Genomic DNA, 24,316 nt, shown 5'->3' on the forward strand with positions numbered 1-24,316 from the left:
CTGTTTCCTATGTCTGTGTTGAAAAGTATTCTAGTGCACAGGCAAAGGCAGTTCAAAGTGTGTGCTGAGAGACAAAAACCTGATAATTACATATGGGGCAATAAAATTGTAATCTTTGGGGTTATCTTTTCTACTGGACAGAAAATCATGAGTTAACATGTAATTTCTCAGGTACATTTTCCTACATTAGTGGCTTTCAAAGTGTAGTCCCCAAACTGGAAATCTCAGCAGACCAGGGAACCTGTTGGAAATGCAATTTTTCAGGTCTCATTCCAGAGCTAATTGATTAGAGAAACTCTGGGGGTGGAGCCTAGTACTGTTGTAACAAGCCCAGCAGGTGATTCTTAAACACTCTAAAAGTTTGATAACTACTGGTCTAAATAGTCAAATAATCTTTATTTGTGAAACAGATCTGTTTGACAATACTCTAGTATGACATTAAAAGGACATGCCACCTGCCTTTTGCCTTATTTCCAAATTTAAATAAATTGTCTGTTTGATGTTTGCTGTTTTGTCTTTCAAATACCCTATCAACTTAGGGCAGTTTTCATCTATTACTAATTTTTTTCTTCTTTTTAATAATGATTTCCTAAGTGTGTCAATTCATTTCTTCTTTTGGAACTATTCTTGTCCTCTTAAAAGAAAAAAAAATTTTGATATTGCAACACTATTGATTTCATTGTACTGATGTTCATGATTTTTAAAAAGATTTTTTTAAGTGTGATCAATTTTAGCAAGAATTAATTTTCCATCTGTTTCTATTTATGGAGTGGTTTAATTGTCAGGGGCTCTATCTGTCCTTTCATAGCTTGAAAGGCTGCAACAACAAAAAACAATCAGGGCCTACCGTATAGGAGAGAGGCATAGAAATGAAGAGAGAAATCAAACTTTTCAATTTCTTTTTTGGTCATTAGTTTATACTCTAGTGTATTTTTGTTGTTGCTATCTTTTGTTTGTTTTTATCTATTTAAGTGAATACTGGAAACTTAAGTTTTCCTGGTCTATTCATTACCTCAAGTTCACCAGTAAGCAGACTAATACAATTTAAAGCAACATTTTCCTCTCCCATTAGATTGAGAAAAATTAAGATAAACAGCTGATGTTGGTGAAGCTGCAAAAGCATTCTGAGCATGTCAACTCTTACAGGCTTTTTGCTATCCAACCAAAGGGATTCATCAAAATGAAATAAAATACCCAGGCGCTACCGGGCACTTGAAGGAGGTATCTGGGGTACTGGTAATGTTTCCTTATTTGGGTGTTGGTTACACGGGGCGTACGGTTTATGAAAATTCATTAAACTCTGTATTTGTACTATGTACAATTTCCTGTATGGGCATTCTATTCCAATAAAGTTTTACAAATATATCTTTTGCCACAACCCACACCTGTATAGTAAGGGCACTACTTACTGATGCAAAACATGGAAAAGACCTGAATACCACTGCAGAAAGGAAGGCCTCCCCTGCCTTAAAGAGAACAAATTAAACGGCTTCCACTCCCTCTTCCTGCTGCTTTGGTTCTGTTTTCAGTTAACCCGGGGGTTGGTGCTGGTCCTTTCCGGGGAAAGGTTCTGGTGACTGACAAAGGGACCCCGTGTTTCGCTCCAGCAGCTCGGGGCTGGGCGACTCGCTCTCGCCTCGATCCCAGGAAGCCCCGCCCCAGGAAGCCCCGCCCAAGCGCCACGTGATCGCTGCATCAGCTGACCCGGCGCGACAGGAAGGTGAAAGTCCTGGGCGCGGGCTTCCTGGAGCAATGGTGAGGGATGAGGGTTGATACGAGGCTGTGGTTGCTGAGGGCGGGCATGGTAGGACCCCAAATTTCCCCGCCGCTGCTGCGGGAAGGAGATGGGAACTCTGCCCGGGCCGCGGAGCGGACACTTGGGTGCGGTCGTTAAAGCCGAGGGTCTGGTAAAGAAAAGCCTCCCTCCATCCTCCTCCAGCAGGGCGGGACGGCAGGCTTGGAGTGTCTTGACTGGAAGGAAGGGCCCGAACTCTCGGGGGCAGGAGCTGGGGCTTGTCTCTCCAGGCCTTTCTCTGCCCCTGAGTAGGACGTCCCGAAGGCGCCCACCTCCCAGCCTTCCTGTGGAACTTGGAGGAAAACTTGCTGACAATTTCGCTCAGTCTTCTGCACTGTTAGGAAATCCCTTTGCTCTTCCCAGAGGCAGAAAAGAGTATATACGGGGTGGAAACTTCTCAACTTATCCATTCATTCATTCCTTTAACAGATTGTGAGTGCCTACTGTATACCGGGACTGTGCCAGGCACTAGGACTTGGGCTGCAGGAGGGAAGGGCAGAGTTGGAGGCTTGAATGGGCAGTCATAGTTAAGACCTGAGCCGGGAGGGACTAAACTCATCTTGTGCATAGCGCCAGAAGGCTTCCCAAGGATGACATCACCTGAGGGCCTGCAAGCCGGGAAGAAAGCTTGCTGGGGCAGAAAGAAAGCAGCTAGTGTACCAGGAATTGGGAGGCATGGAAGGGGGCTGGTGGGAGGCTGTATCTTCAGATAGGGGACAGCATTCAAAGACTTCAGGTGAGTGAGAGCTCACCTGAAGGAATGAATGCATTTCATCACCTGGAAGAGTAGAAACTAGAGGCTAGTGAACAATGAGGCTCGACAGATAAGCAAAGACCACAGCTTGCTGGGTCTTGAGAGGAGTTTGGACTTTTTAAGAAAGGGCGGCAGGGAAATGACGAAGAGCCTTTCAGTTGATTTGTTGAGGGAGGAAGAGGGGAACAGCCTGGGGCAGCAGACACTCCCCCACCCAGGAGATGGTAGTGACTTGAGAGAGAGTGGAGATAGAAGTGGAGGAGATCAGTTGGGCTCAGAGACTAAATGCATGAGGGAGAAGGGAGAGGGAGGGAGCTGGGTTTGGTTCCCAGGTACTGGTGCTCAGTGGTGGTGGGACAGGTAGGGGCAGGTTTCAGAGGGAAGAGAACCAGTCAGTGTGACACATGCTTAGTGAGGCCTCTAAGCGACCAGGTGCACCAGGTAGGAGACAGTCTGGATTTAAGGGTCTGGAGCTCAGAAGAGAATCTACAATACGATGGCGGTTATAAATTCGGGAGTCGTCAGCAGGATGATGTGTCTCAGCCACAGTGTGAGTTCAGGAGAAAGGGCCTAGGACAGAACCTAGAGAAATGTTGGTATTTTAAGAAGTTACACAAGGAACACATTCTTATGGTAAAAATGTAAATAATACAGAGATGGTAGAAGTCAGAGAAAGTCCAGAGATGATAAAACAGTCCAGTGGGTAGAAGTCAGGGGCCCAGAAACTTAGGAAAATATTATATCTCAATTTTCACTAACTTCAAACTGAAATTTAATATTTCCTCCATTTATGAATGTTGGCAACAGACCTCAGTGTTATTAGCAGCACCTCTGACTTTGTCACTAATAGAAACCAGATATTTTCATGTCACAGCTGTTGGCATTATTTACATATTTATGCTCATTTCCAAATTACTGACATCACTTGAAACGTATGTCACATCACCAATTGGTTTTGAATATTTTGATAACTTTTTTTTCCCCCTGCCACACCATGTGGCTTGAGGGATCTTTGTTCCCCAATCAGGGATTGAACCGAGGGCCACAGCAGTGAAAGCCCAGGATCCTAACCACTAGGCCACCAGGGAACTATGTATTTTGATAACTTTTAATTAGTGTCTTTTACTATGTAGTTTTTCCTACGTACTTTATTCATTTGAAGACATTGTTTTGAGAGAGGCCTGTAGACTTCACCAGATGCCTGATGAGTCCATGCCACAAAACAGTTAAAAATTCCTGAAGTAGGGAAAGAAGCCCCAGACTTTCCTTAACACCCCACCACCTCACCAGCGGCCCCAGTGCCTTGCCTCAGAGTAATGACAGCAGGCAGCCTGCTGAGATCACCATTTGGGGGCTGGGGATGGGGAGGGGTGAGCCAGCAAATGAGACAGAGGCCAGACCAGAGGGAGAAATCCAGAAGAGGATGTTTCTTCAAGAAGGATGGGTTTGTGTCTGCTGTTGTGGATGAGCTAAGGAAGAGGAAGACTAAGTTTAGTAACAAAAGTCATTTGTGACCATGGCTAGAGGACTTCACTGGGGTCACATGTGATCAAGGGGGTGGCAGGCCAGAAAGGAGGACTGGAGGTGGAAGGGTCATGGAGCAGGTCTGAAGTGAACAGTGAACAGTGGGGCAAAGTAGAAGACATGGAGTTAATGGGGCTGCCTTGAGGGCCTGACAGAATCAGGAGAACGTGGGTTCACCGTGTCTCAAGTTTGCAGGCTTTGTTTCCAGTATCTGAAAGCAGCGCAGGTAAAGGTGTGGAGAGATGAACATGGACATTGTGTGCATTAGAGCTTTGCTGCAGAAACAGGGCAAAGGACAGTGGGTCAGGCGGGTGGAGGATATTATCAATATGTGGTTGACTGGACCTTGGATAAGTAATAAAATGTGATATGTAATAAACGCTGTGGAGATCAAAAAGGAAGAGAAGGAGCTAGGACGTGATGGTGATGAGTTGTTTAAACGGCTTCTTTGAGATAAAATCAACATAAATCATACATGTGTAAATGTATGGTTCAATAAGTTTTGATGTGTATGCTCATGAAAACATTACCACGATCAAGATAATGAATACATCCGCTGCCCTTTCCAAATTACCTTGTGTGAGGGGCTATTTAAGAAAGCAAATAGAGAAAGCCCATCAGAATAGGTGTCATTTGGGCACAGACCTGAGTGACATGAGACAGCAAGCCACGTTTAATTTGCAACAGAAGCAACAGGGAGGCCAGTATAGCTGCAGCTGGAGAGGGAAAGGAAGAGGAGGTGAGAGGGGCATGGGCTCCATGCGGCACCCCCAGCGCTTACGGTGGGTTCTCCCACAGAGCAGGCACCCAGGCATGTCCGCAGAGCAGGTGAATGCCTGGGACACGCATCAGAACAAGGTTTGGTGGCAGGAAGAGACAGGGAGAGTGTTCTCTAAGCAGCCTGGTAGTAGGGGAGAACAAGTGGCCAGAGCTTGTCCATCTTATCAGGGAGCAGGAACCCTGCGGAGCAGTAGCACGGGAGACACCTGGGCATATGTCAGCCCGCCCTGCAGCCTGACCACCTACCTCACTCTCTTGCAGCGGTTCCGATTCTGTGGTGACCTGGACTGTCCTGACTGGGTCCTGGCAGAGATCAGCACACTTGCCAAGATTGTTGAGTGCATGGGATCTTGGGGGCGGGGGCAGGAAGAGATTGCAGCTGGGGGCTCTTGGGGGGTGGAGGGTGGTGAGGTCTCTCTTGAGTTGGGGTCTCAGCCCTCTTGGGCCATTCTCACACGCTGTGTGACTGATCACGTGGCCAGCCCTCTCTGAGCCAGCCCTTCAGTGTGCCTGTGTGAGGTGGGTCAGTCTGACTGATATAAGGCCTCCCCCTCCAGTCCTCCGTGAAGCTGAGGCTGCTATGTGGCCAGGTGCTGAAGGACCTCCTGGGAGGGGGCATTGACGTGAGTACAGGACCCTGCCTGCCACGGTCCCATGACCCGGTGACCCCACTGCCCTGAAAGTGCACCAGACCGAGGTGGGTGGGTGATCAGCTCCCACCTTCCCTGGATACCTCGTGTCCGAACCATAGGGTCCAGGCCAGGGGGCTGGTGAGCAGGGGACCAGCCCCGCCCTGAGAGCCTCCTTTCTTCACAGTATGAGAAGATCCTGAAGCTTACCATGGACGCCAGGTTTGGTGAGCACCCCACTGGCTCCACAGACCTTTGGGTGACCCTGGGTACTCAGCCTGGGGCCTGGCACAGAGGCCCCTCCTCCGGCCCGCTCTGACCCGCTTGTCCCAGCGGAGGAGATAAGGGAGGAAAGGCACTGCCACCCCAGGGCCTCCACCAGCTCCCGGTGCGGCAGTGGCAGTGCTCGTGGCTTTAGGAGGCCTGGGGACTCTGAGCTGAAGATAGTGGGGTCACAAGGAGGTGTTTGGGGCCCCAGTGACACCCCACTCCACCCACGGCTCCCCCCAGAGTCAGGCGATGTGAAGGCCACGGTGGCAGTGCTGAGTTTCATCCTGTCCAGTGCAGCCAAGCACAGCGTGGATGGCGAGTCCTTGTCCAGCGAACTGCAGCAGCTGGGGCTGCCCAAAGGTACGGGGACGAGGGCAGGCAGGAGGGTGACCTGGGCCGAGGGGTGCTGGGCAGAGGGCAGGCTGTGTGACCCTGGGACACACCTTGCCTTCTCTGGGCCAGGAGCCTGAGACCTGCGCTCTGAGCCACCTGAGCCCGAGCCCCCACCTGCTAGCTCAGGGGGCCTCCTTTTGTCCCCAGAGCACGCGGCCAGCCTCTGTCGCTGCTACGAGGAGAAGCAGAGCTCCCTGCAGGCACGCCTGCGGGCCTGCAGCTTGCGGGGTGAGTGCAGGGTGGGGCTGGGCTTCCTTCTGGAAGGCGCCTGTGGTTTGGGAGGTGTTTATCCTCAGAAAGGATACTTAACCACGTCACGTCAAGCAGTCACAGGGCTGGGATTCCTGGCTCCAGCCCGGGTTTCTCTGCTCTGAGACCTGCCCTGGGTAATCTGACTTCCTGGGTCAGAGGGATGAGAGCTCAAAGGCCACAGAGCCCTGGAGGGTTTGGGGCTGAGCCAAGGTGAGGGCTTGGGCCGCCTGGCTCCCCGGCCTGTCACCTCAAGCCCCTCTCGGTCTCGCAGTGAACAGGCTGGTAGGCGTGGGCTGGCGGGTGGACTACACCCTGAGCTCTAGCCTGCTGCGCACCGTGGAAGAGCCTTTGGTACACCTGAGGCTGGAGGTGGCCGCTTCCCCAGGTGCCCCGGCCCAGCCTGTTGCCATGTCCCTCTCAGCAGACAAGTTCCAGGTCCTCCTGGCAGGTGAGGCTGGGCTGTATCAGGAGGGTAAGGGGCGCCCTGAGGTCCCGCCTAACTGCTGCCGCCTGCCTGCCTCTCCCCACTGCAGACTTAAAGCAGGCCCAGACCCTGATGAGCAACGTGGGCTGAGAAGAAGAGCACAGGGCCCCATGTGGAGCTGCCCTCAAACTTCTCATTAGGGGGTGGCCCCAGCTCCAGGACCCTGAGGGTCTGGTCTCCTGGATCTCTGGCTTCCTAGGTTACCACCTGAGAATCCAGCCTGGGATCCTGAGAACACTTCCAGCATTGCCTTCCCTCCCCTGTGAAAGGCACTTATCAATGGTTTTCCTGAGAAGGAAGAATAAACAGAAGTGGGAAAAGTGTAAAGAAGTGTGTGCGTGATTTCTTTAGGGTTCAGATCAGAGGTTTTCGTGACAGAGACCAAGTGATACACTGACCTATGGTCCGTTTTCTTTTCTCGGCTGCTGGCTGAGGCTGGTCAGGGGTGAGGCAGAATGAGGACCAAAACGAGACAGCTTGTCTTTAGACAGGAGAATCAGGGCTCCAGCTCCCGGTCCTAGGATGCTCTTGGCTGTGCCCTCTCTGTGCTGGCCTTGTCTTGAAGCTGGCAGCAAGTAGGTGGCCCCAACACCAGATGCCCCAAGTAGAGAAAGGAGAGAGCCCTTGGCTCCGTGTCATCTTCTCTAGGAAGAGAGAAGGCCCATGCCTGAATCACTCATTGGCAAGGGGAATGGGATAATGGGCTGAATGATTGTGACCCCACCCCTAAATTCCTATGTCCAAGCCCCAACCCCAGTGAGAGGGTTTTAGGAGGTGGGGCCTTCGGGAAGTAATTAGGGTCACATGAAGTCTTGAGACCTGCATATGGGATTAGTGTTCTTATGAAAAAAGGAAGACAGACTCTCTCGCTATAAACATGTACTGAGGAAAGGCCATATAAGAACATAGTAAGAAAACAGCTGTCCCACAGAGCAGGAGAGAGCCCTCACCAAGAACTCATTCTGAGTTGAATGTGGACTTCACAGTCTCTGGAACTGTGAGAAATACATGTCGTTTAACCCACCCAGTCCATGGTATTTTGTTACAGCAGCCTGAACAGACTAAGACAAAGGGATTCCCAGGACTGTCTTAGGCCATCCAGGGCCGCTTGTAGAAAAGACCGATCCCAGGTCTGCAGCAGGGAGAGTATAGGGGGAGCCTAGAACATCTCAGGGTCCAAAAGTGAAAGTGAAGTCACTCAGTCGTGTCCGACTCTGCCTATTAGGCATGGACTGTAGCCTATCAGGCTCCTCTGTCCGTGGGGTTTTCCAAGCAAGAGTACTGGAGTGGGGTGCCATTGCCTTCTCCAGGGGATCTTCCTGACCCAGGGATCGAACCTGGTTTCTCCCACATTGTAGGCAGATGCTTTTACCACCTGAGCCACCAGGCAAGTCTCAGGGTCCAAGGAAACTATTAAAAATGAGTCATATCAACAGGAGCCAGCTTGATCCACTGGCTAAAGATGGGACAATTTAAAGAGGTAAGGCCGGACTCCCCTCCTGGCTTCTGCTTCTGGAGAAATGGAACAGATGGTCTTTTCTCTGTTCCTCCCACTAAGTGCAGCTAAAAACCTTGGACTTTGATAAAACATAAGACTACGAAAGGTGATGAGACAGCAGACTGGCTAGGATCCTCAAGACCTGAAGAACAACACAGTAAAAAGTTCCTTAAATTTTGTTTCATGTATCCCAAGCTGAGTGATGGAGAAGCTGACTGCCTAGAAACACCAACACACAAAGGAAGCCCCAACAAAAGCCTGCTTTCTCTAAGCAGTGGATGAGGAAAAGGACAGTCCAGCAGCACAGAAAAGTTAGAGACAGTAAGGGCTGTCCTCCAGCCACACCCTGCGAACTGCAGTCCCCCTTCCACCCCTGTCTACAAAGGCTGAGTGGGAGCTTAGGCCCTACCCAAGCTGGCAGGAGGTGGCATAGCCCTTTCCCCACTAGCACCATGTCAGAGAAGGCCTGCTAAAAGAGAAGATTTAAATACAATCCAGTCTCGTAATACCCAAAATGTTTAGAATTCAATTTTAAAAAATCATTGTATCAAGAACCAACAAAATTTCAACTCAAAAAAGACAAATGTGAACACTAGAATGTCTCAGATGTTACAAGTCTATACTAAGGATTTTAAAGCAGCCATCTTAAAAATGCCTCAAGTCTCAGCAGAGAAATACAAGATACAAAGAACAAGATAAACATTTTAGAACCAAAAACTACAATAGCCCAAGTAAAAATCTCAATGGGTGAACTTAACAACGGAAGAAAGAATCAGTGGATTTGAAGGTAAATCAATAGAAATTACCCAGTCTTAACAACAGAGGGACGAAAACTTGGAAAACAACAAGAACAAAAAATAAAATAGAGCCTCAAGGACCCGTAGGACTATTAACAAAAGATCTAGTACTTGTGGTGTCAGAGTCCCAGAAGGTAAGGAGAAGGAGGGTAGAAACAGAGAAGTACTCCAAGAAATAATGACTAAAATTTTCCATAATATGGCAAAGGACACAAATGTATAGAGCCAAGAAGCTGAATGAACTCCACACAGGTTGAATCTAAAGAAATTTATGTCAAGATCCATCATAATCAAACTTCTGAGAACTAAAGAAAAAGAATCCTGAAAGCAGCAAGACAGAGATGACACCTTACATATAAGCAGAAAACCATTCGAATGACTGAATAGCTCATCAGAAACCACAGAGGCCAAAGATAACAAACACAACACTTTTCAGGCCCTGAAAGACAAGAAATGTCAACCCAGAATTCTATATTCAGAGAAAGTCACCTCAAGAGTAAAGGCCAAGGGACTTCCCTGGGGGTCCAGTGGCTAAGATGCCATACTCCCAATGCAGGGGGCCCGAGTTCCACCCCTGGTCAGGGAACTAGACCCCACGGGCTGCAACTAAGAGTTCACAGGCTACAACTAAAGATCCCACATGGGGACTTCCCTGGTGGTCCAGTAGTTGAGAGTCCACCTGCCAATGCAGGGGGCATGGGTTCGATTCCAGGTCCGGGAAGTTCCCACATGTTGCAGGAAAATTGGGCCTTCGTGTCACAATTACTGAGTCCACAAGTTGCAACTCCTGAAGCCCACCATCTAGAGCCTGTGCTCCACAACAAGAGAAGCCATTGCAATGAGAAGCCTGCACACTGTAAAAAGAAAGCCCATGCAGCAACGAAGACCCAGCACAGCCAAAAATAGATAAATAATAAAAATTAAAGATCCCACATGGGACAAATGAAGATCCTGCATGCTGTAAGTAAGACCTAGCACAGCCAAAGAAATATATATATATATATACAAATATTTTTTTAAGAGTAAAGGGTGAGTAAAAGAATGAAATTAGAACATTTGTCATACCATAAAAAAAATCAAAATGGATTAAAGACCTAAATGTAAGACCAGATGTGATAAAACTTGAAGAAAACATGGGCAGAATACTCTGACATAAATTGTAGCAATTTGGGGGGAGGGATTTTTTTTCTTCCTAAGGCAAAGGAAACAAAAGCAAAAATAAACAAATGGCATATAATTAAACTTAAGAGCTTTGGCACAGCAAAGGAAACCACTGACAAGTCTACAGAATGGGAGAAAATAATTGCAAGTGATATGACTGGTAAGGGATTAATATCCAAAATATATAAATAGCCCACAGAACTCAATATCAAAAAAGGAAACAACTCGATTTAAAAATGAGCAGAAAACTTGAATAATTATTTTTCCAAAGAAGACATAGGAATGGCCAACCAGCAATGAAAAGATGCTCAGCATCACTAATTATTAAAGAAATGCAAATCACAACCGCAATGAGATATCACCTCCCACCTGTCAGAATGGCTATCACCAAAAAGACTACAAATAACAAATGTTGGCAAGGATGTGGAGAAAAGGGAACCCTTGTTCATTGTTGGTGGGAATATAAATTGATGCAGCCACTGTGGAAGCTATATTGAGTTTCCTCAAAAAAAAAAAATAGCAATAGAACTATCATATAATCCAGCAATCTGACTTATGGGTATTTATCTGCAGGAAATAAAGACACTAATTCAAAAAGATACACGTACCCCAATGTTCATAATATATTATACATGTCACGCATCCATAAAAATTAATGAAATTTTGCTTTTTACAAAAATACAGATGGACCTAGGAGAGTATTATGCTTAGTAAAATAAATCAGAGAAAGACAAAATAGTGTATGATATCACTTACATGTAGAATCCAAGAAATGAATGAATAGAAGAAAATAAACAGATCCATAGACATAGAGAATAAACTAATAGTTACCAGTGGAAAGACGAAGAGGGGAAGAATAAGACAGGAGTAGGGGATTAAGAGGTACAAACATCTTTATTTTATGTGTAAAATAAAATAAAATAAAATAGCACAGAGTGTACAGTCAATATCTTATAATAACTTTAAATGGAGTATAACTATAAAAATATTGAATCACTCTGTTGCATACCTGAAACTAATATAAATTAACTATATTTCAATTTTTAAAAATGACAAAATTGTAAGATATTTTAAAGAGTAAAGGGGGAGATCAAGACATTTGCAGATGAGGAATAACTAGTAAAATTGTTACAGAAGTTCTAATATAAAATTCAAAAGGCTAAAAGGAAACCATAAATAAAAAGACAAGAGAAAATGTTTGCAAATGATGTGACCAACAGGGATTAATCTCCAAAATACATAAACTCATGCAGCTCAATATCAAATAAACAACCGAATCAAAAAATGGGCAAAAGATCTAAACAGACATTTTCCCAAAGACATACAGATGGCCAAAGAGCACATGAAAACCTATGCTCAACATTGCTAATTATTAGAGAAATGCAAATCAAAACTACAATGAGGTATCATCTCACATCAGTCAGAATGGCCACCATCAAAAAGTCTACTAACAGTAAATGCTGGAGAGGGTGTGGAGAAAAAGGAACCCTCATGCACTGTTGGTGGGAAAGTAAATTGGTACAAACACTATGGAGAACAGTATGGTGCTTCCTTTTAAAATTAAACAGAGCTACAATATGATCCAGTAGTCCCATTCCTGGGTCTATATCTGGAAGAAAGGATGATTTGAAAAGATACATGCACTCCAGTGTACATGGAAGCACGACTCACAATAGCCAAGATAGGAGGCAACCTAAATGTCCATTGACAGATGAGTGGATAAAGAAGATGTGGGGCATATACACAGTGGAATATTACTCAGCCATAAAAATGAAGTAATGCCATTTGCAGCAACATGGACCTAGATGTTATTATACTAAATGAAGTAAGTTAGACAAAGAAAGACAAGCGTCATATGATAGTACTTATACGTGGAATCTAAAAAAAGTGATACAAATGAACTTATTTACAAAACAGAACCATCAGACTCACAAACATAGAAAATACACTTTTGGTTACCAAAAGGGAAAGGCTGGGAGGCAGAGATAGATTAAGAGGTTGGGATTACCATATAAACACCACTATATAAAATAGTCAACAAGGACCTACTGTATAGCACAGGGAACACCATTCAATACTCTGTAATAACCTATATTCGAAAAGAATCTGAAAAAGAATGGAGATATATATATATGTATGAAACTGAATCACTTTGCCATATACCTGAAACTAAACAAGATTGTAAATCAACTATACTCCAGCATAAAATTAAAAAAAATTAAGTCTAAAGGAGGATCTCTAAACAGAAAGAACATGATAGAAGAAATCTTGAAACATTAGGAATGAAGAATAATGGAAAGAATAAAAACATGGGTGCAGTAGACTTTCCTTCTCTTGAGTATTCTGAAATATGTTCAACATATTTGAAGCAAAATATAATACTGTTAGATGTGGTTTTCAATGTATGTACAGGAGATATTGAAGGTTGTTATAAACTAGTGAAGGAAAAAAGAGATAAGGTTTCTACACTTTACTCAAACTGATAAAATGTCAATATCAGTGAACTGTGACAAGTATATACACACGTATAATATATGTATAGAGTAATACCTACAGCAACCACTTCAAAGGCTATATACAATGTAATGCACTCAATATAGTTAAGTCAAACTGGAATTCTAAAAGATGTTCAAGTAGCCCATGTGAGGGCAAGAAAAAGAAGACAAAAGCAAAAAACATGGAATAAAATGCAAATTAAGTGGCAGTCACAAAAAAAACTCCAAGTCTCATCAAATGTGTAATATAAGCTTGGTTACCCAGGTAGCATTCCCTCTTCTGTGTCATCACAGAATCTCCTCTCATTGCTATCGTAGCACAGCATTGTAGTGTGAGTGAGTAAAACTCACTTGCCTTTTACCAATCTTTCTTAAGATTACCTGTTTGTATAGCCTGTCTAGTCAAGGCTATGGTTTTTCGAGTGGTCATGCATGGATGTGAGAGTTGGACTGTGAAGAAAGCTGAGTGCTGAAGAACTGATGCTTTTGAACTGTGGTGTTGGAGAAGACTTTTGAGAGTCCCTTGGACTGCAACGAGATCCAACCGGTCCATTCTAAAGGGGATCAGTCCTGGGTGTTCATTGATGCTAAAGCTGAAACTCCAATACTTTGGCCACCTCATGCGAAGAGTTGACTCATTGGAAAAGACTCTGATGCTGGGAGGGATTGAGGGCAGGAGGAGAAGGGGACGATGGAGGATGAGATGGCTGGATGGCATCACTGCTTCGATGGACGTGTTTGAATGAATTCCGGGAGTTGGTGATGGACAGGGAGGCCTGGCGTGCTGTGATTCATGGGGTTGCAAAGAGTCAGACACCACTGAGTGACTGAACTGAACTGAACTGCAAGACTAAAACAGTACTCTTTCAATAAGTGGGGGAAAGTTAAAGATTTGGCAGAGAACAGATTTAGGTATTGAATGTAAAAAAAAATCTATGAGTCCATAAAAGATAACTAACCCCTTTCCTGCAAAAAATCAACCTTAATTTGTCCCCATTGGACTTTATTGCACCAAATTCTTAGTCTAAAAATTGATAATTGAAGAGAAGTATTTCAGAATTTATCCTGTCTTTTTAGTATTTCATAATACCCAAATAACCCTAATCAATGAAATAAAGCTCTTTTTTACAGAAGAATTCAAGTTAATGTAGGGGGAATGACAGCATTAGAAAATCACCATTTTGTAACACCCAATTAAGTACTTGATTGAGGCAAAGATCACCAATGACCAGAAAGCCATTAGGTGAAAGGTTGATGTAATGTGAAACTGGGTATTTGCATGGTGGTAAAGAATAACCTCATGTAAACAACTCAATGTCCTTCAGCTGGTAAGTGGATAAACATGCTGGTATGTCTACACAGTGGAACACTACTCAGCAATAAGAAGGATTGATAAGCATCCCAACATAGATGGATCTCAAATGCATTATGCTATGAGGACAAAAGAAGACACAAAAGGCTACATACTAAAGATTCCATGTACAGGCACACCTTGGAGATACTGCAGATTCAGTTCCAGAACACTGAAGTACAGTGAGTATGGCCATAAAGCAAGTCCCATGAACTTTTTGGTTTCCCAGTGCATAGAAAAGTTTGTTTACACTGTACTTTAGTTTATTAAGTGTGCAATACATTCTGTTTAAGGGCTTCCCTGGTATGCCTGCAATGCAGGAGACCTGGGTTCAATCCCTGGATCCGGAAGACCCCCTGGAGAAGGGAATGGCTACCCACTCCAGTATTCTTGCCTGGAGGATCCCAAAGAATCCCATGGACAGAGGAGCCTGGTGGGCTACAGTCCCTGGGGTCGCAAAGAGTTGGACACGACGAGCAACTACACTACCACCACATTGTGTTTAAAAAGCAATGTACGAGCTTTACTGTACATTGTAAAAACTCTTTTGTAATTAAAAAATACTTTATTGCTGGGGGTGGTGGGGAGGATGGATTGGGAGTTTGGGATTGGCAGATGCAAACCATCATATACAGAATAAACAAGAGCCTACTGTATGGCACAAGAAAATAGGCAATATCCTGTAATAAACCACAATGGAAAATAATATGAAAAATAATATATGTAAATATATAACGGAATCATTTTACTATACAGCAGAAACTAATACAACATTGTAAACCAATTATACTTTAATAAAATAAATTTTTAAAATGCTTTATTGCCAAAAAATGCTAACCATCATCTTGACAAAGCAGGATTGCCACAGACCTTCAATTTGTTTAGAAAAAATGCCATTATCTGTGAGGTGCAATAAAGTGGAGTGCAATAAAACAAGATATGCCTGTGTATGACACTGGCAAAAACGATATGGGCAGAAAACAGATCAGCGGTTGTCAACAGGTACAATGTAAATATCGACTAAAAACGTGCGCGGGCAAATTTTGGGATGGGGGCGTGATAGAAATGTATTATCTCTTGACTGTGGTGATGATTGTCATAAGTGTATGAATTTGTCAAAAGTCACACTCTAGGGACTTCCCTGGTGGTCCAGTGGTTAGGGCTCTACGCTTCCAATGCAGGGTTCCAACCAGGGTTCCCTGGTTGGGGAACTAAGATCTGGCATGCCTTGTCATGGCCAAAAAAAACCCAAAACAACAACAACAAAAAAGCCCTCACACTCTAAAACGGATGAATTTTACTGTATGTAAAATATAACTTCATTTAAACAAACAGAACTAAGTGAACAGAAATCCCCCCATAGATTACTCAATGGTCCCACGGTATGAAACATACCTTTACAACACAGAAGTCTGGCTGTCACAGCCTTACCAGTGATCAATTCATCCCCACTAGAGTGAGACAACCAGAGGCTGGGTGGCTCCTAATGTCATGCAATTTGGAGTATAGAACAGCATCTAGGAGATACTGGGGCTTCCCTGATAACTCACTTGGTAAAGAATCCGCCTGCAATGCAGGAGACCCCAGTTCGATTCCTGCATCGGAAAGATCCCCTGGACGGGGATAGGCTACCTACCCCAGTATTCTTGGGCTTTCCTTGTGGCTTAGCTGGTAAACAATCCACCTGCAATGCGGGAGACCTGGGTTCGATCCCTGGGTTGGGAAGATCCCCTGGAGAAGGAAAAGGCTACCTACTCCAGTATTCTGGCCTGGAGAATTCCATGGACAGTCCATGGGATCCCAAAGAGTTGGACACGACTGAGTGACTTTCACTTCCACTTCCAAGCCTTTAGATCTAATTTCTGGTGTGCAGGGAGAACTAGAGATAGAGGAACAAGTTAACAACACCCAAGGAAACATCAAACATATCCAGAATGTTGATGGGGGCATCTCAAAGGACTCTTCAGAAGGGTAAGTAAATATCATGAAGACCAAAAAAAGGCAAGTGACATGGGTAGGAGGTGGGAAGGATGGTTTCATCTAGACTGGAAGTGATTGAAGAGATACATAATCCGTGTTTGGTCTCTGCTTTGAACAAACTAGCTATAAAAGACATTTTGGGGACAACTAGGGAGATTTGAATGTGGGAGGTATTAGATAATATTAAGACGTTATGTTGGGGACTTTTCTGGTGGTCCAGAGGCTAAGACTCTGTGCTCCCAATGCAGCGGGGGCCTGGGTTCCATCCCTGATGAGGGAACTAGATTAGGGAATTAGATCTCGCATGCTGCAACTAAAGAGCCACATGCTACAACTAAGACACCCCCCCCCAAGCCAAATAAACAAATACATATTTTTAAAAAGTTATTGTTAACTTTACTAGGTTTGGTAAAAAGTATTATCTAATGAGTTTCCCAGGTGGCGCTAGTGGTAAAGAACCCGCCTGCCAATGCAGGAGATGTAAGAGAGGCAGGTTCAGTCCCCGGGTTAGGAAGATCCCCTGAAGAAGGGTAGGGCAACCCACTCCAGTATTCTTGTCTGGAGAATTCCATGGACAGTGGAGCCTGGCAGGCTACAGTCCATAGGGTCACACAGAGTCGGACACAACTGAAGTGACTTAGCATGCATGCATGCATTGTTTAATTTACTTTAAAGTACTTTTGGCAAAAGTGAAAGTGAAATCGCTCAGTCGTGCCTGACTCTTTGCGACCCCATGGACATTAGCCTGCACCAAGCTCCTCCGCCCATGGGATTTTCCAGGAAAGAGTACTGGAGTGGGTTGCCATTTCCTTCTCCAGGGAATCTTCCCGACCCAGGGATAGAACCCAGGTCTCCCGCATTGTAGACAGACGCTTTACCATCTGAGCCACCAGGAAGTCCACTTTTGGCAAAATACACGAATAAACAGATGAAGGGAGAGGAAGGAGTAGTAGTATGAAGGGGGAGAATTGGCTGTGGGTCAGGCACCGAGCCTGCGGCACTTAGGATGAAATGCCAGCTCCTTACAGAGGCCTCCAGAGGTCGGAAGGGACCGGCCCTTGCTCGTGTGTCCGTCCTCCCCTCTCAGCACTCCCCCTAGCCACCTCCCTAGCAGTTCCTTCCACCTGCCCTATAGACTAGTCCCCTCTCTTCTCCAGATGGCTTCTTCTGAGGTTTCAGCCTAAATGTCACCGCAGAGAGACCTTTCCCCACATCGGAAGTAGGTTCCGCTTCTCCGCCCCTGCTTTTGGTTGCCGGGCTGCACTCTACCACCCGCAGTGACGCTGTTTATGTGTTCTGTCTGACTAGCGCTGAAACGTAAGGCCACCACCGGGTCCCCAGAGCCTGCACTGATCGCGCACCTGTTCGCGCCCTGCGCCCAGCTGTAAGCGTCTCGGCTTCGGGAAGTTGCTGCTGTTTACCGCTGGGATTGCCCACCGGGTCCTGGACTTAGCCGGTTGGCTTCTCACAGCCAGAGTCGGCTGCAACCCAGGACCTCAGACCTGACCCCGGAACCCGCCGGCGCCGGGCAGCGGGAACCAGGTTCTTCAGCCATCTCTCAGCCAGGTGACTGACCGAAGCCTTTCCCACACCCTAGCACCTACTCTGGGACTCCACCCCATACAAGCCTTACCGTCTACAAGAGGAACTACACTTCCCAACAGCGCACGCAGCTCCCAACATGCTCTTAGGTGCCGCTCCGCCTCCGGCATTAACCCCTTGGTGGCTGCAGGCTTGCGGGAGCGGCGCTGGGCGCAGGTAGCCGGCGGCGGGCCGGGGGCCGGGGTGTATGTGTGTGTGTGTGCAGCAGAACTGAGAAGAAGACTGGAATAGGGGCCTTGGGGAGGAAGGGAGCCAGGGTTAACCGAGGACAGGCAGCGGGAGCTGGAGGAGGGGGGTGGGTAGGAGGCGAGCCATTGAGCGTCCGCCCCTCGCGAAATTAGGAACCTGTAAGTTTACCTTTTCCCGCAAAACGAACCTTTTTGGGTGCCAGGCCCGGGGCGGTGCCGAGGTTGCGGGTACGGAGGACAAAGGAGTCCGTCCTGGCCAAATGCTTCCGCCTGCCCAACACCTACTTTGGCCTCCGATCTCCCGACCCTGGATTGAGAAAAGTGGCAAACTCTTCCTGCCTCAGCCAGATGGGAACCCGCGAGGGTGGGAAGGGGGACACCCTTTCGGCCCGAGACGCTGACCCGGGAGTTTCCTGTGTCCCCCTGGACCATGGCCTGGAGCGTGGGGAGCCCTTCCTGGCGCCCCATCCTCCTCCCTCAATGTCGTGTGTCCCTGACTCCAGCTCTAAGGTACCTGAAGACAACTACATTCCCTCTTACTTGTCCGAGGCCTCGGTCCTGACCAGTGGGTGGTGAGCAGGCTCCTCCACCTTGTCTGCCGGCAGAGCCTGTGAGCCACCGTTATCCCAGCTCTTATCTTCCAGGCTCATTCCCTTAGTCACTGTGGCAACCGAGGTGGGCCTGATTCTTGGGGAGATGAGCGTGCACAGTTCCCATTCTGGGGTGGGAGTGGAGACAGAGGCAGACAGGAGCTAATAATTTCAGGGTCTGGGAGTGCCATGAAGGGGATCAGGGCATGGAGGATGCTGTTTCTAGACCCAGGAGGACGGCAAAGGCGGGGAGGGGATGGGGTAGGGGGGTGAGGGGTGTGAGGGAGAGCTGTGTGCTTGGAGCAAGGGGGGTGGGGCACATGGGAGGAAATGAGATGACAGCCTGGGCCCTGGAAGGATATGGACTTTATTCTAAAATCAGAGTGTTCCTGGAAGCCCATGGAAGGTGTTAATGAACAAGGTAGTCATGTTTCCCTAGTCAGAGCTCCCCAGGGTCCTGGGCTTTCTCAGCATTTTCAGGGCTGGGGGTGGGGATGGAGCAGGGGAGGGACAGAGCAGGGGCTGTGGCCAAGCCAGCTGATTTCCTGCCAATTCCCATTGACCATGCCCCCTCTGACCCTCTGGGCTCGCCTCTGAAAACTGGGAGTGATATTGCCACCTCACTGGAGGCACACCTGGCCCAACCTGCTGTCATCCTCCCCACAGGGCCTGGCCACCCCTCCCACAGAATGCCCGAGGGCCCTGAACTGCATCTGGCCAGCCACTTTGTGAACGAGGCATGCAGGGAGCTGGTCTTTGGCGGGTGTGTGGAGAAGTCACCCGTCAGCCGCAACCCTGAGGTACCCTTTGAGAGCAGCGCCTACAGCATCTCTGCTTTGGCCCGCGGCAAGGAGCTGCGCCTGACCCTGAGCCCCCTGCCTGGGGCCCAGCCCCAACAGGAGCCACTGGCCCTTGTCTTCCGCTTTGGCATGACTGGCTCCTTCCAGCTGGTGCCCAGCGATGCGCTGCCACCCCACGCCCACCTGCGGTTTTACACAGCTCCACCTGGCCCCCGACTTGCCCTCTGCTTTGTGGACATCCGCCGATTCGGCCGCTGGGACCTCGGGGGCGAGTGGCAGCCAGGCCGCGGGCCGTGTGTCTTGCTGGAGTATGAGCAGTTCAGGTAGGGCCAGCACCAGGTGTGAGGAATACAGTCCTGGGCTTCAGATGTGGCTTATTAGTGCCTTGTTGGCCAATGAGAAGCGAGTTCCAGCCCCTCTGGGCTTCAGTCCTTTCATCTGTAGACCAAGGCAGTGTCCTTTCCTAGGGACAACTCCGAGCTAATGGACCTGGAAACCCAGAGGAGGTGGGGGCAAGAGGTGGAGGACATGGCCGACTGTGTCAGAACTGGGGCTCTCATCAGCATCCCACACTGCTTGGTGCCCTCAGAAGGCTAAGAAGAAAAGTAGAGAGGCTTTAACAGCCCAAGAAGGGAGGCTGAGCAGGAAGGAACTGCGTCAAGGGGGTGGGGAGAGGACCACTTAATGGCATGGCTTCTGAAGCAGGTTGTGGTCTCCCACATCGTGCCTGCCCACCGGTCTGTGTCCCATGCTCTCCGTGCCTGTCTTCTGCCTGAGGCAGGCTAAGAGCCCCACCTGGGGTGGAATGCCGGTCACATAAGATGGCCCAGCGTCAGCCACTTCCTTTCCTCTAAAGATAAAACATGCATGTGTCTCTGCTTGGTGCCAGTCCAGTTCTAAGTGTTGAGGGTTCAGCAGTGATCAAGAGGGATGTGGTCCCTGCTCCCACAGAGCTAGTTCAGGTAGGGCAGGGGGAAGGGAAAGTGAAAGTGAAGTGAAAGTCACTCAGTCATGTCTGACTCTGCGACCTCACGGACTGGGGCCCCACCAGGTTCCTCTGTCCATGGAATTCTCCAAGCAAGAATACTGGAGTGGGTAGCCATTCCCTTCTCCAGGGGAATCTTCCCAACCCAGGATTCAAACCGAGGTCTCCTCCATTGCAGGCAAATTCTTTACCAGCTGAGCTACCAGGGAAGTGCAAAGCTCTAAAGTAAAAGCATTCTGACAAGATTCAAACAGGAAGGCATGGAGTGGGACTTGGCAAATCCTTTCTTGGGGAAGGCATGTCTTTGGCTGCCCATTGGGGTGGATCAGGTCATCTCTGGCCCCCAGAAGGCAGCGGATTCCTGGCCTTCCCAGGCGTGACCCCAAGTGCACTCCCAGGGAAGTGTCTGTGTTGTCTTAGATTTCTCCCACTTCACCTTTCCTGGGAGGGTCAGGCCACAAGTTAACTCTTTGCCAGCTGGTTCTGAAGTTTCTCTTGCATGATGGGCATTTTGGCTTGTTTGGTCCTCCAGCTGCAAAGCCTGTGGGGATCTGCCTCCCTCTGGGAGCTGACCACCCAGGTTGACCTTCCAGTTTTACCCCCCAAACTGTCTTCTGGGCCCTGTATCATTTGCTTCTCATGCCCATCACTGAGTCAGTCTTGTCATGACCATGTTCTCAAAGAAGCAAGATTCATTTCCTCTTCATGGTAGTGAGGAGACCCGTGGGGGTGCTAGGCACTCACCAGCCAGGACTTGCCCCCTTCACTCCTGCTAAACAGAGCCAGTGTCAGCTTCCAAGAAGATCTTCAGCATCTTGAAAATAGCTGACCCCACCAATGTCAGATCTTCATGTCTAAGCAACTGGAAGTCCTAGACAAGGCGTTCCAGACTGCAGGCACACCCAAGGTCCTGTGATCACCTTGTTCCCAAAAGTATCTTGAATCTGAGCCACTCTGGTGACATGCAAACCATATACATAGATTCAAGTGTTTTCTTGAGCATGTTCCTTTAAATTGGCATTTTTAACCTTTTGTAATGAATTGAAATCCCACATTGTTCCCATTTTTAACAGAAAATGGAGGTTCCTGCTGCCAAATACCACAGAGGATGGGATAATGGGAAATTGGGACTTACTGTTTCCTTCCCTTGCACCCAGAAATTGCTTCCCCCAGCTCCTCTCCCCTACCCCATTGGGAGGCAGGGAGGGGCAGGGGGCAGGCAGGCAGAATGGGTCTTATGTGACCGGCCTGTGTCCATCCAGGGAGAATGTGTTACGAAACCTAGCAGACAAGGCCTTTGACCGGCCCATCTGTGAGGCCCTGCTGGACCAGAGGTTCTTTAATGGCATCGGCAACTATCTGCGGGCGGAGATCCTGTACCGGTCAGCAGGCAGGCCTTGGGCATGAGGGCGGGGGTGTCTGGGTGTGCTCACGTTCCCCTCTGCTTAGCACCCCTCTCCACCTCCCTGCAGGCTGAGGATCCCCCCCTTCGAGAAGGCCCGCACAGTTCTGGAGGCCCTGCAGCAGCGCAGGCCGGTGAGGGCACTGGGAGGGATGCGCCTGCCCCTGTCAGGCAGGCGGACGAGGGTTGGGGCTGGGTGAGGTGTCTGCAGCTCAGCTCGAGCAGGTCCCTTCTCAGTTCCAGCCTGTGTCTACAATGTGTGTGTGTGCGTGCATATGGGAGGTGATGGGGGGTGCCGATGAACTGTCCATGTCCTGCCAAGCTCAGAAGGGGTCTGTTCCCTGAGGGACCAGCGGCCTTCTGAGCAGCATTGCCTCATGCTGACATCCAGGTCCCACCCCTGCCCCTTTTCCAGAGCCCGGAGCTGACCCTGAGCCAGAAGATTAGGGCCAAGCTGCAGAACCCTGACCTGCTGGAGCTGTGCCACTCGGTGCCCAAGGAAGTGGTCCAGCTGGGTGAGGGCCTGGGAGGCAAAGATGGCTGGCTAGCTCTGCTTTGGCATATTGTGTAACCTGGGACAGTTCCTGCCCCTGTCTGGGCCTGGTTCCCTGCCTGGAGAATGGAAGTTTGTTGACCTAGTCATTTCTAAATGGACTATACCTCCAGGCAGGCAGGGCAAGGATTCTTAATCCGACTTCAGGATGGGAGAGCCATGGCCCAGAGTGGGGAAGACACCAGCTTGAGGTCACACAGCTGGAGGAGGGAGAGCTTTGGCCCCCTGACTCAGTCTATCAGCTTGTGAAGCTGAGGTCTAAGCCAGGTCTAACTGGGCTCCCCCTCCTCCCAGCCTAAGTCCCCCCTCTGATCTCCACCTGGTTCCTCTGTCCCACAGGGGGCAAAGGCTACGGGTCGGAGAGCGGGGAGGAGGACTTTGCTGCCTTCCGAGCCTGGCTGCAGTGTTACAGCACACCAGGCATGAGCTCCCTGCGGGACCGGCATGGCCGCACCATCTGGTTCCAGGTTTGGGCTCTCACGCTTGTACAGGCAAACAGAGACCCAAGGAAACCGGTGGGATGGAAAAACCTGGGGTCACACTGGTCCTGAGGGTCTAAGCCTTCCCTGTGCTATGTTCTGCCCCTCCTCTGAGTCCTAGGGTCCCCGCTAGTGGCGCAGCCCCAGAGCAGGGGGGACCTTGCTGCTGGCGCTGACCTGGGGGGTCAGGAGGGGACAGTCAGGCTTCCTTGGGGAAGGGCTTCACTGATCTGGAAGGACAGGTGTGATTCTGCCTCTGCAAGGAAACTACCCCTACCAGGCTGACTCCTGAATTCTCTTGATTCCATTTTAGGGGGATCCTGGACCCCTGGCACCCAAAGGTAAACTACTCCTAACGTAACAAGAGAGCAGAAACAACTAGCTGTGCAAGGGCTGCAGCACCTTCTCCATCCCAGTCCCCCTCTCCCACCCTGGGAGTCACTCCAGAGTGGGAGTGTGGGAGTCTAGAGAAAGGGGGCTGAGGCCACAGAACCCTCCAAGCCCATCAGCATCAATGTCCTACAGGGGGCAAGTCCCGCAAGAAGAAGAAGTCCCAGGAAGCACAGCAGGGTCCTGAGGACAGAGTGGAGGTATGGCTCCCTGCTCCTCCCCGTCCCTGCACTCTCTCCTAGTCCGGCCACACCTCCCAGGCCAGGCTCTCAGGCAGCTCCTTTCCTTGACAATGGAGGGCAAACGTGGGTCCTCACCTGCCTGACCTGCAGGGCTCCTCACGGCCCTGCGTCTTCTCCACCCAGGACCCTCCATCTCCAAACAAAGCCCCTTCAAGGACACGGAGGGCACAGAGAGGCCTTCCTAAACAGACTACAGCTCAGGTGCCCGAGGGGACCAGCCTCCAACAGGACCCAGAAGCCCCCCCGGTCCCTGACAAAGGGAAGAGAAGGAGGCGGCCAGCAACCTCAGGTGGGCTTTCCTCAGCAACTTCCTCTGGGGAGGGACGGACTGCCACAGCGAGCTCCCCAGGAGAGGAAGGGATGGCAGTGTGGGTGGGAGGAACACGTGGACAAAGGCGGAAGGGAGGCTCTTGGGGAGTCCTCAGCCAGGGACTACCATCTCACCTGTCCTTCCCTAGGCCGCCACAGAACCCGGAAGATCAAGGCTGACACCCCATCCTTGGAGCCTGAGGGGACCTCAGCCTCCTAGCAAAAGGCTCTTCTTGCTTGTATCCACCCCTCCTCCTGGCACCCTGGATCTGGGCCTGTGTGGCTTCCTGGAGGTTGCAGGGAACTGGATGCTCTGACCCTATGGCCATTCCCTACACAATTACGTTTTTAATTGTACCCCACTATCCTCATTTTTTAAGCCCATGTGAAAAATGCTAATTTTTAGTAAAAGCATAAACTTGAACTTCTTGGCACTTCTTGGGCTGACTGCAGAAGGTCTGGGAAGGCTCAATGTGAAGGGCCTGCTGCCCAGTCCTGAGGACAGGAGGGCCATGGCCTCTGCAGGGATGGCCCCTCATGGGTGGTGCAGAGACCCCCTGCCCAATTAGCCCAGACTCTACCGTTCCTCCAGTCCAGGACTCCTCAGGGCCTG

At 48.9% G+C, this 24,316-nt stretch overlaps 2 protein-coding genes and 1 long non-coding RNA gene across 19 annotated transcripts; 2 read left to right on the top strand and 1 right to left on the bottom strand.

Moving 5' to 3' along the window:
* The first annotated feature begins 1,829 nt into the window (after positions 1-1,829).
* On the top strand, positions 1,830-7,208 carry COMMD4 (COMM domain containing 4). The gene is made up of 8 exons (XM_086363912.1): positions 1,830-1,907; positions 5,115-5,186; positions 5,411-5,476; positions 5,670-5,709; positions 5,993-6,112; positions 6,293-6,373; positions 6,669-6,845; positions 6,931-7,208. The coding sequence occupies exons 1-8, from the start codon at positions 1,845-1,847 to the stop codon at positions 6,969-6,971; spliced, it is 660 nt and encodes a 219-aa protein (XP_086220038.1). The 5' UTR covers positions 1,830-1,844; the 3' UTR covers positions 6,972-7,208.
* On the bottom strand, positions 7,199-17,810 carry LOC147349412 (uncharacterized). Its single transcript, XR_015149822.1, has 2 exons — positions 17,525-17,810; positions 7,199-7,525 (listed from the first exon to the last, which is right to left on the bottom strand). It is a non-coding gene; the product is annotated as an uncharacterized LOC147349412 (long non-coding RNA).
* On the top strand, positions 17,598-24,127 carry NEIL1 (nei like DNA glycosylase 1). Of its 17 annotated transcripts, none has more exons than XM_086363902.1 (10): positions 17,598-17,729; positions 19,210-19,666; positions 21,591-21,710; positions 21,801-21,864; positions 22,146-22,245; positions 22,623-22,750; positions 23,076-23,103; positions 23,288-23,352; positions 23,485-23,683; positions 23,853-24,127. In XM_086363902.1, exons 2-10 carry the CDS (start codon positions 19,233-19,235, stop codon positions 23,921-23,923), a joined length of 1,209 nt encoding a protein of 402 aa, XP_086220028.1. In that variant the 5' UTR covers positions 17,598-17,729; positions 19,210-19,232; the 3' UTR covers positions 23,924-24,127. The 17 variants fall into 17 exon arrangements, 14 of the variants coding, with proteins under 14 accessions (XP_086220028.1, XP_086220035.1, XP_086220036.1 ...); XM_086363901.1 differs by lacking the exon at positions 17,598-17,729 and adding an exon at positions 17,800-17,921; XM_086363904.1 differs by lacking the exon at positions 17,598-17,729 and adding an exon at positions 17,800-17,921 and having other exon boundaries at positions 23,518-23,683.
* The last annotated feature ends 189 nt before the right edge of the window (positions 24,128-24,316 follow it).

Source organism: Bos grunniens, chromosome 21 (genome assembly GCF_055505025.1).
Source record: "Bos grunniens cultivar Pamir isolate PY7600 chromosome 21, Bosgru_T2T1.0, whole genome shotgun sequence".
NCBI classification, from domain to species: domain Eukaryota; kingdom Metazoa; phylum Chordata; class Mammalia; order Artiodactyla; family Bovidae; genus Bos; species Bos grunniens.